The following is a 12,236-nucleotide window of genomic DNA, read 5'->3' as shown; positions in this document are numbered from 1 at the left end:
AATATACAAAATAATTCAACCAATCTCCCAAAATGAACTGTTTCTGCCACCTCAGACAATAATAGCCCTAATGTGGGCTTGACAAAAACTTTAACTACAGTTTCACTGGGCATATGAAAAATACTTTTGGCAACTTAATTTTGCCTCACACTAAGTAAAATTTCTGCAAGTAATTTTAACAATTAACATTCATTCTTGATCACACCAGATGCCAGCAAAATACACAGCACAAGTACACACTCATTTCCTATATGCCTTTAGGTATTCACTTCTGTAGTGGTCAATGATTTTGACAATCACAATTTACATACATTTAATGCACCACAGGTGTTAGGGGTGCATGCCATTTAAACTTACCCCTGGAGAATTGAGTGAATTGTTTGGAGCACTAACAAGGTATTAATCTGATGTAAATTTATGTAAAATCTGGAGATGGGTAAAGAAAGTCAAGAGACTTTACATTATACTTACAAATAGGTATCAAATTTTGCTGCACCACACCTTGTTGACCAAGGATCTGGTATGCACTATCTCCACTACCTATACCATTCATCAATCCATTCACATAGCTATTGGTCTGATCTGAAAATAAAGAAGAGGTAAAAAGTTATGTAACAAAGTTAATATCAAAAGATAAAATTATGTTTGACATTTGTCTTTTCTCCATTCTAAAAGTGTGCAAGGGGAATTAAAATACAGCTCTAACTAGAGCCATCACAAAAGCCCTTGAGTGCTACAGCTGTTCAGCTGGACTTTAAACATACTGAATTGCAATGGGAAAACCAAAGTTTGGAAGAGACCATAACTTTTGTAAATGATGTGGAATGCTGGAAATCCAATTAATTCAAGGTCTCATGAATAAAAGGTACCTGATAACTTTGGTCGAATCTAGCATTAATTACTATGTTACAGAAAACAAAGTCAGGAGAATGAGAAATCAGGGGCCATAACTTTCTGAAATTACCCTGTGGAAAACTTGAAATTAAACTCATTCAAAATATCATAAATATAGAGCTCCATGCTAAATTTGATGTAAATTCAGCTGAGCATAATGAATATATGCTAAGGAAATCAAAATCTGGAGAAGGGTGTGTGTGTGTGTATGTGTGTATATATATATATATATATATATATATATATATATATATATATATAATGTGTGTGTGTGTGTGTGTGTAAGATATTCCTTTGATAGAACCCTTGCTGCTAATAACTTGTCTGCAGCATCATGAAAGGTTCTCAGTGTGCTATCTAATGTAATTTAGGGACAATGACTCTCAAGCTGTCTCAAGCTAATAAGATATGTAAAACATTAGGTCTTCGTTATATCGTACTGTTTGAGGGAAGTCAAACATTTTCTTTAGGATTTAAATCAAGGATCTTGGGGGCGCTCTAGCACCTGTACACGTTTTCCTGTTCCCAGTGGTTACAAATATATGATTTATAAAGTGAAGCATTATTCTTCTGGAACAGGTAAGAATTTTATGGGAAATACTTTGCAACCACAGGGCAAAGATTATTTCCAAAGATGGCAACGCATTTCTTGGTGTTCAAATTCCCATCCATCTAAGACAAAGCTCCATCACAGTTGTAGGTAAGTAATCCCCACACATTAACATTAGAGATGATTTTAAAACAAGATTAACATAACACAAACATTCAGATCATCACCATCTCTCTATATGCAATGAACACCGTTCACACACACACACACACACACACACACACACGCACACACACACACATATATATAAATCTCACTTGTTGCATATGAATTCCAGTAACTTTCTGTTGGGGACTGGGAGCTGCATCCTGGAGGTGGTTGAGAGGCCTGGCCAGTATATCGGAAAAATGGATTTTTCAGATCAAGTGTGCTGGAGGATTTATTGGATGTTCCTGGAATATTCAGGTCAATATCAACATCATAGCTTTGTCTGAAATGAAAGCAAAACATTTTTAGTTAAATTATTTTTGAAAGTCTAAAAGTCACTGGTTTGCAGTATATACACCATAATTGTATACACATCTGAGAATAATTTATATTCTGCAAATCAATCAATCTATTGATCCTGTCTGCAAATCTATCAGTGGCAGACAAGTTTTCATACAAAAAAAACACACTGGAAAACCAGATTGCAAATATGGTTGTCAAGCAAAGTCATCTGGTTTTGCAATTAGAAATTCACCAGCACAATTCCAATGAGAATGATTAATCAAAAGTAAATCCAATTTTGCAGCCAACTGTCTAATAAATTGATTAGCTTCATATGCCATTAAATTTTATAAATATGTATACTTTATTCAACAGGAGGATTTTAATATTTGTAACTCATCAATTTCCTTGTATGTTCTTGGAAAACAAATTAAATCTAGCATCAATATAAAAGAACCATTTTCAAAGTTCCTAACTTGACATCATTCAGGCTGTTTATAAATTATAAATCCTCCCGAACAATTACTTTTTGCAAGCAATGTTAAATTATTCTCTGTATAAAGGTAAAGAGTATGTATTATATTTTAGTTCAGAATTACTATATGTTTAAAAGCTTTATTCATAAGAATATTAAGCTTATGCTAAATGATTCTCTTTTTTCTTCACAACCATGTGTTTTCATTTACTAAAATTGTTTTCTTGTTTTTTGCCCTGGGGTGTTCTGCAATACCCTAATCTGTGTCAAAAAGTAAACACACTTGTTACAGTGAGCTTAACATCTGGCATCAGCCAGCTTTGAACTGCTGAGACATGGTTACAAATCAACTTCACTCCTTTTCTTATCACATGACTACATATGACAAGATTTCACCATTTCTCATGAATATGCATAAACAAAACTATGTTATCAATAAAAACAGGCTTTTATATATCAACAATAGTGCCCACTTAATCGATACTTAACTGTGTTTGAAAGAGAAGCTCTGGTTAGCTCATTCGATCAGCATGAAAGGTCATACAAAGTCAACTTTCTGAGCAAATTTTACATGACTCACAAACAATTGGTTAAGCAGGTTAATGCAAATTCACTGAAAATGAGGAATTTTTATCACAGGGAACCACAGGTGAAAAAGATAACAGGGGATTTTTACCTGTGGCTTGTGATGATGACTAATACCTGGCATGAATAACATTTAACAGACCAGACAACATACTGGATTTTTCATCACAGGATTCAAACTCATTACATGAACCACTGCCATCAAAATGTAATTACCCAACTGGGCTGTCACTGTGATACACTTGTTTGACATAAGCCAAAATTTAGCTTTGTAATCCTACTATAAGTAATCAAGTGCGGTAAACAATAGATATCTACATATATAATTAGATGAAATTAATAATGATATAGCCAACTGTAAAATGCCAAGGTTTAATATTCATCATTTACAAGAAACATTTCATTTTATTTGGACATGGGATATCAATAAGTTTTCTCCTTTAAAGACTTTGTCTCCAATGTCATGAAACACTATTTGGTTCAGTATTATTCCTGTGCTTCAAGTACAGTTCTTGCACACCATGTTGTACACTAAAGGCTTAGAAGCCTCCTAAGTTCATGCAGTGTAATGCAACAACTCTGTGATCATAACATACAATTCATTTCAATTCTGACGGGTTGATACATGCCTTCTCAACTATCTTAGCTACCTTAAATTCATACAACAGTTTAACAGAAAAATATAGTTTTATTTGGAAGAAAAGAATGTTTATTTTGTTTCCTGGCTTCAAGGGTAACGTTATGAAAAAAGAGTAGGTCATAAAATTGATTTATAAGGGATACATGGGCAGGATTTTATCTACAACAGCTTCATGTAGTAAGTCATTTAACTCATCATGGCAAAAAAACAGTGAGCCAAATCCAAACCTATAAGTCCTATTCAAGCTGATGATCAGTCTAAAGTAGTTTTAAAAAAATAATTATATTGTTTAAATACACAACAAAAGTATTAGTTATATAGTGTGACTAAAGCCAATAAGGCAATTCATTTGCCAGAAGCATCTGAACATTCTCTATTTGTTAAAATCTTGTTGATGGTTTCATATCATCAGAAATAATCTGAGCATACATGAAAAGGCATTTATTGTTGGCTATGTCAGTACTTTCATGCTGTCACAAATGACGAATTTTGCAAGTCACATATAAGACTATCCTCAACAACGTTTGATAGATTCTCCAGTACCTCTGAAAAGATAGTAGCCAGGTGATACTGAATGGTGGAATTCTTCAAAATGCCAATGGCATCAATTTCTTTAGCCATTAAGTCATGTATTAAATTAAGAAGAGATCTGTATTTTTAAAAAAGGATGTCTTTTACACTCAGCCAATGTACACACTAAAGTAGCACTTTTGCTGCTACGTCTAGTTTGTAAAACAGCATTAAAATCTGCCTGGTGTTGTGAACTTTCAATCAATCGATGGTCGGTTGTAAAAATGCATTCCAAAAAATAATTTCATTTGTTTCAGATCTATTTTAATTTTGTTTATACCTTGGACGCTATTTACATTCAAACACTGACAACATCTTGGAACAATGCAACACATACAATTGAGGGAATGGAAATTGTTGCTTCTTTGTGCAACAAGGAATCACTGTAAAATCACGTTTATTTTCACCTCTTTCTTGTGCGTGGTGATTTATGGTTCTAACATCCTGTTGCTACAAATGATGTGACAGTTACAGGTCACATAAGGTCAGCTTCAGGCTCCACACTCACTTGTAACCCTATGTATTATGATAACATCAGCGTAAGAAACTGATGTGCGCATGTTTTCCCTGTTTGGGAGAGTTGTAATCTAGCCAATAAAGTAGGTAGACCAAACCTTTATATTTTGTGTTAATCAGCAAAACATTACACTGGGTGCATCAATTTACATACCAGCGACTATTTTTAGACCAAACCTTTGTTGTGTGTTAATCAGCAAAACATAACATTAGGGCGAGTCAATTTACGTACTGTTGACGACTTTTGTGCGTCAAATCGGAAAACTCTCTGTATTCGATGCATGACGCATAGGTTGTTGTTGTTGTTGTGTGTTTTAACGCCATTTTTCAGCACAAGATAGGCTATACATGGCGGCCAGTATTAATGGTGGAGGAAGAACCCAGGAAATCCCCGGAAAGAACCACCGACCCTCGAGAAGTTACTGGCAAGCTTGCTCACATACCCACATTGGTTGAATCCGAGACTCGAACCTACGCAGACAGAGGTGAGATGGCAGTGATCTGTAACGGAGAGCGCTTTAGACCACTCGGCCACTCAAGGCCCCTGACGCATAGGTAGATAAAACACTGCATAGGTGCAACAAATATCATAATCACATTGCAGTTTAGTCTGGAAGGTCACCAAGACAAGAACTTCATAGACATGATGAAATGTATGGACAACTTTTAGCCTGAAGTCTTCCTTTCTCACCTCTTACAAGTCGTTAATAATTCTTCAGTGTGAAATATTTCAATATTTATGTTCTGAGAAAAATTGCAAGATATGATATTCTGTAGTAGCCTGCTGGGCTACCTAAATTTAACATAAGGTTGCCCAGACTCAACATTCTGTTACCCCTGGGCACTGGGAACAAGATTTGTCATACTGTCAAATTATCATGAGACAGAGAGAGTAATTATGAAACAGATCAAATCGGATTCTTCATAAACTTAAGGATAAGTTGCAAGCTCTATTTACCATCATACATTAAAACCATATTTACATTAGAGCTCTTGGAACCCTTAAAATGATGACTATATCCAAATTACACTCTTATTACAATGCATACTTTATACATCATTAGGTATCGAAATTACACTCTTATTACAATGTATACTTAGGTATCCAAATTACATTCTTATTACAATGTATCCAGATACATCATTAGGTATCAAAATCACACTCTTATTACAATGTGTATTTTATACATCATTAGGTATCCAAATTACACTCTTATTACAATGTATACTTTATTAGGTATGCATATTCACTTTGTACTAACTGTAAAGTTGCTGAATCCATGTTTGTAACAATCACTTTTGTGTTCATCAGTAATCCAAGTAAATGGAAAATATCTTAATCTTTATTAACAGACTGAAATACCATGACTGACGGGACAAAATTGTTTGATGTTGCTGTAAATATGTTAATCATGAATCCTTGACACTTACAATAACATACCATGTGCATATTTGATGTTTTTTTAAATAACTTTTCAACCTCATACACATACAATATAGACAAAGCTAACTTTAAGCTTTTGTCCTCATGCTTAGGACTTCATCAGCAGACTGATTTAATCTCTATTGAGATTTAACATCGCTTGATGGAATGGTGAGCGATATTAACAGACTGTCCCAGATATGTGGCAGGTCATAACAGCCCCCATCCCTGTTTAGTGTCGGTTTGTGCACATGGATGTAGATCGATCCCTTAACCCCTTGCTCAAACCAGAAGTTAGTTCACCCTAAGGATAAGTCTGATAAGAGAGATATTTGTGGACCTAACTATCACATTAAATGCGTAAGACAAACTGAAAGTCAGTCCCATCATGATTCTATTGGGGAAATGGAAAGGATACTGAAAGCGAGATTTAATGAACACAGAAGACCAAGTTAAAGTTTATCTTAAGTATCAAGGCAAATAAACAATGTTGGCCCTGGCCATACTGTAATTTGGGGCATCATGCCACACCCAGTCACACTATCCTGACACCAGGCTGACCAGTCCTAACACTAACTTCTTAATGCTTTGTGCCAAGTGAGGCAGCTGTTAGTACCATATTTACAAGTCTTGATGTGACTAGGCAGGCATTCAAACACGCAACCTACCACATCCAAGGCAGATGCTCTAGCCACTTGGGCCACCAGAGCAGTCTGACATAAAAGACAAACTTTTATCTTTTTAAAAAGGGCTGATTAAGGAGGTAGCAGGCTTATATCCTTAATGTTAATGTGACTGAGAAATGTTAAGGAGAAACTCCTCCTGATGAATATCTTCCAAAATTCTTGAATATGGCTTGTGAGTGTGCTATTTGACAAAACATGAAGTAGTAATGAGGTAAACACAAAATTTGGTGTGAATCCAAATATCGGTGTGAGATAACTCTAACTACGACACATCACAGATTTTGCTCCCCTAGCTAAAACATTTTAGTTATGAGGGTTGGATTTGTGCAGTAGTGGTAGTATTCCTATAGCTTAATGATTGGGAACACATCTGAAGAAGAAAGGTGAAACTACTTCCATTCACATGATTTTGTCATACACTGAATTCAACAGCAAAAATCAAGAAGTGCAATAACTGAAAAATGGTGGGAGCTGAATGATTTGTTTACTTGTGCATCCTTAGATGATAATCATAATATTTACCAAGTTTCATAACAATCCTTAAAAATACTGCAGGACTATTTGCACTACAGGGATTGTGTGCCAGAAAGCAAACCAGGTTAAGAATATGGGATGCTTTTGTATTGGAATTAATACTTTCTATAGTGCTTTGGCATTTAAGCCTGACTATCATGTAGCTTCAGTGAAGTTGAAATGAGTATTTCAAAAGTTAGCTAAAATACTGATTGTTGATCTTGAACGTGTAACTGTCACATTTTCACAATTCATCCATATACAAATATTAAGAGAACAGGCTAAGGTATTCTTGCAAATGACCACCTCTAAAAATTCCTCATGTAATCAACAGTTCTCAATGTGTGTTTGTAATTCTTTAAATTACAAATTTGAATAGCTCGATTCTTTTTATTATTCCAATGTTAAATAAAGCACAAACTGTACATACGGAATTAAATGCAAACATTTTCCCAAGGCTGCACAGCATCAACAGTATTCTCAAAACTAAACTTTTATCTTTTGACCAAGAAGAAACTTCAGGTATTCTGTATGTACTAAAAAAAACTAAAAGCTACGTTTCATGAAAACAGCCATTTCATACAAGTAAATAAAATGCCATACCTAGTGAGCATACATAAAAATAAATGAACAATATTGTCACTGATATATCATGTCTTTTCCCAAAGGAGAAAAAAAGAACAATATGAAAAATCATTTATCTTCCTGATTTACCTTTTATTACACCTGAGTGTGACATGACCTCTAAGAGTCTGTCCTTGTTTTACGAGCACTGGAGTAGGCAGAAGACACCTCACTTGATACCAGTGGGTTAGGGTTTCAGTGGGAGATGTAGACAACCACACTGAGTTGCTGAAAAGAAAGTTACATAAATATGTCTGCTCCATGACAAGAATAGCAAAAGAAACATGTTCAAACAGATGTATTACAAGATGTACAAAGAAACAGTTAAACAAGAGTCAAATGAAGGAACTATGTTATGCTGGCCAAAAAGAATTTCCTGGGATCCAAGACAATTCGGTTTCTTCTTTTTAACCGCTAAATGTTGAAACTATCTCCGATATTCTTGTACAGTAGAAGAATATTCAAGATGGCCTCTCTGATGGCAATATATTTTGTAAGGTGAGCATCATTTTTATTCAGGATCAACTAGAGATCATAAATCAATTGGTGAAAACCACAAGTAGATCTGAAAATCGGTTCAAAAGGAGTAGTAATAAAAGGTAAAATCTGCTTCAATGTTATTTAGAATGACACTCCTGCAGAATGTCACATATCATTACGACTTTCTATTTAGGAGGAATAGCAATAAGATTTTCAAGATGGCTGCTGTGGATTTCAGATTGGCACCATTTTCAATTAGGGCCAACTAGACAACATCAGAAGCCTTCTGGTCAGAATCCCATGTCGATATGAACATCCAATATTTTCAAGAAAGCTACCATGGTAGCTTTATTGAAAGTCTGACCAGCACCATTTTCTTTAGGACCACCCAGACCTCAAACGAGGGAGTAGTGATTACAAGATTTTAAAATGGCTGACATGGTGGCCATATTGGATATCAGAGTGGTACCCTTCACATTTACGACCAATCAGACATAAAAAGTCTTGTAGTGAAAATGTATCTTAACATGACAATCCATTCATGAAGAATAGCACTAACAAAATTTTCTAGACGGCCACTGTTGCAGTCATGTTGGATGTCTAGGTAACAGGATTTTCATTTGGACCAACCAGACCTAGAAATGAATGTGTGCAAAATTTCATGGCAATCCCCCAAGTAGTTTATGGTGTTGTAACAACAAATCTGAGCTGACAGACTGATAACAGAAAACAGGCTATCCCATAAACTCCAGAACAGCTAACAAATTTAAAAGTATCATTTTTGGTATTAACATAACATGGCATATTTAGACATCAACTTCAGATATATATTTATTCAGTTCAAGATAAGCAGTGTATATGTTTGTCATGCAGACAATCCCAATTAAAAATGCATGCCGAAATGTTTTAATGCAATTAAACTCTGCAAATCAAGTTAATTCTTTTGAATGCAAACAAATTCTGCAAAATAATTAAATTTTATGTATTTAGTACACATTTGTCAGCTCTTGCAGCAAGTACAGTCAAATGTTAGATGATGGCATGTTCAATCAATATAAACTGTTAGAGTTCAAGTTACAGCTGTTCTGTGCATATCTGAAATGAAAGTAACTGATCAGTGTACACTCCAATATAAAATATGCTATCAATTCAAGTTACAGCTGTTCTGTGCATATTTGAAATGATAGTACCTGATCAGTATACAAACATTCACTCAAGAGCCATATGATCAAATGCACCCTGAACTAGTCATGGTAACTAAGCCATTTGATGAATTCAGGAAGACCTAACTAGTCATGGTCACTAAGCCATTTGATGAATTCAGAAAGACCTGAACTAGTCATGGTCACTAAGCCATTTGATGAATTCAGAAAGACCCTGAACTAGTCATGGTCACTAAGCCATTGATGAATTCAGGAAGACCTAACTAGTCATGGTCACTAAGCCATTTGATGAATTCAGAAAAACATTAACTAGTTATGGTCACCAAATCATTTGATGAATTCAGAAAGACTTGAACTAGTCATGGTCACCAAGCCATTTGATGAATTCAGAAAGACCTGAACTAGTCATGGCCACTAAGCCATTGATGAATTCAGAAAGACCTGAACTAGTCATGGTCACTAAACCATTGATGAATTCAGAAAGACCTGAACTAGTCATGGTCACTAAGCCATTGATGAATTCAGAAAGACCTAACTAGTCATGGTCACTAAGCCATTTGATGAATTCAGAAAGACCTGAACTAGTCATAGTCACTAAGCCATTGATGAATTCAGGAAGACCTAACTAGTCATGGTCACTAAGCCATTTGATGAATTCAGAAAAACATTAACTAGTTATGGTCACCAAATCATTTGATGAATTCAGAAAGACTTGAACTAGTCATGGTTACTAAGCCATTGATGAATTCAGAAAAACCTGAGCTAGTCATGGTCACTTAGCCATTTGATGAATTCAGAAAGACCATAACAAGTCATGGTAACTAAACCATTTGATGAATTCAGAAAGACCATAACAAGTCATGGTAACTAAACCATTTGATGAATTCAGAAAGACCATAACAAGTCATAACAAGTCATGGTAACTAAGCCATTTAATGAATTCAGAAAAACATGATCATTACCTTAATGATTAAGCCTCAGTGTTGTAACTAAAAACATAACCTAATGAATTTCAAAAAATGCAATTCAAACCGGGGAGTAAAATACCCTATTTATTAAATTATTGCCTAAATCTCTGTATATTAAAACATTTACAGAATTTCAGTTGAATACAGCATGTAAAGTGAAAATAGGACTTTCAAAAACTGAACATTGCTGACAATTACAATGTGTGGAAATGTGATACCTATGTCTTGTAATTCACATACCAGACAGTAACCATGGTAAACGTACTTGGTGCCAATGAAAGCCACATCAAACCAAAATGCCAATCCATGCACAAGGCCTGACTGCTGCATGCTGAATGTTAGAGGAATTTCTATGCAGTGAAGATCTGTTTCATCTGCTGCTAAAAAGTCCACAGTGTATTTTATACTTTTGGCCAAGCAAATCCTGATGTCAAATGTATCCTGAAGAAGAAACAAAAATCAATAAATAGGGCAATAAAATGTCCAATCCCTAATAATTCCATTCTGATATGAAGCATACCCATTAAACTGAGCTATTGACAAAGCATGGGGCATTTTATAATGTGAAACCTGCTCAGATTAATACAAGGATTCTTGATTGATTGCTTGGGCACTTGTTCTGGAGGAAATACACCAGCAGCTGCATGAGCACATAAAAGTTACTCTTTCCCCTTTACATTGATTTGTAATGGATACTGTAAGGTAAATTTGCTGATAATGAAAACTGTGCACAGAACTAGGAATAAGTAATGATCATGTGATATCCATTTCCTTGTGACAACTGGTGCAGATCATTTGTATTTTGATTAGCGAACTTTTAAGTCTCTGTATAACATCCAGATTTTTAATTAGTACAGCCCCCCCCCCAACCAGTTATCTGATACAGTGCTAGTGTACTTTCACCTCAGCAAATTTAGCAAAGAGTCAAGATGAAGTACAAATACATAGGAGATAGGGACACAAAAATATTAACCCAAACTCTAGCATCATTTTTGAGTTGTTGTTGTGAGTTTAACACCATTTTCAGCACACGACAGGCTATACATGGCGGCCAGTTATAAAGGTGGAGGAAGAACACAGGAAAATCTCTGAAAGAACCACATACCCACGAGAAGCTACTGGCAAGCTTTCTCACGTACCCACATTGGCTAAATCCAAGACTCGAACCCACGCAGACAGAGGTGAGATGGCAGTGATCCATAACGGAGAGTGTTTTAGACCACTCGGGGCCCCTCATTTTTGTGAAAACTGATCAAAACTAATACACTGAGAGAGAGAGAGAGAGAGATGGGGAGATGATGTCTCCAAAAATCAAAGACAAAATACGAGAAAATGAAACAGCTTTGTTATCATTTCACACAATTACTTCAATTTTTAAAACCTAAGGTCTCCATTTGAAAATCAATCTGAATTCATAGAGTAAGGAAAAAGAAATGTAATATGCCGTCAAGACTTGTAACTGAAATATGTACCACTCCAACTTTACTTAATCATCTGCTTTTTAAACTGTATTATATTCTGCTAAAAATATCTCATTTATTTACAATGCTTCTGACCATGCACCAGTAAAAAACAAAATATTAGTATAAATCCATAACAAATAACATTTCACAAAATTAACTCCAAATTATCACCCAAACATTTTTTTAAAAACAAAAAC

At 35.1% G+C, this 12,236-nt stretch overlaps 1 protein-coding gene across 3 annotated transcripts in view; it reads right to left on the bottom strand.

Moving 5' to 3' along the window:
- The window catches only part of LOC149807343 (histone-arginine methyltransferase CARM1-like), a 55,367-nt gene that overhangs the window by 18,379 nt on the left and 24,752 nt on the right, over nt 1–12,236 (bottom strand). For all 3 annotated transcript variants that reach the window (XM_089965618.1, XM_089965636.1, XM_089965627.1), the window contains exons 9-12: nt 10,842–11,017; nt 8,056–8,193; nt 1,762–1,934; nt 472–582 (exon numbers count right to left, since the gene is read on the bottom strand). In XM_089965618.1, coding sequence (XP_089821744.1) covers nt 472–582; nt 1,762–1,934; nt 8,056–8,193; nt 10,842–11,017 — 598 coding nt within the window. The remainder of the gene's footprint in view (nt 1–471; nt 583–1,761; nt 1,935–8,055; nt 8,194–10,841; nt 11,018–12,236) is intronic.

The sequence above is a fragment of the Sinohyriopsis cumingii genome, chromosome 1, assembly GCF_028554795.1.
Source record: "Sinohyriopsis cumingii isolate HCF-2022 chromosome 1, ASM2855479v2, whole genome shotgun sequence".
In the NCBI taxonomy this organism is placed as follows: Eukaryota; Metazoa; Mollusca; class Bivalvia; order Unionida; family Unionidae; genus Sinohyriopsis; species Sinohyriopsis cumingii.
The sequence above is the reverse complement of the archived record's forward strand: the minus strand, read 5'-3'. Positions and strand labels throughout refer to the sequence as shown.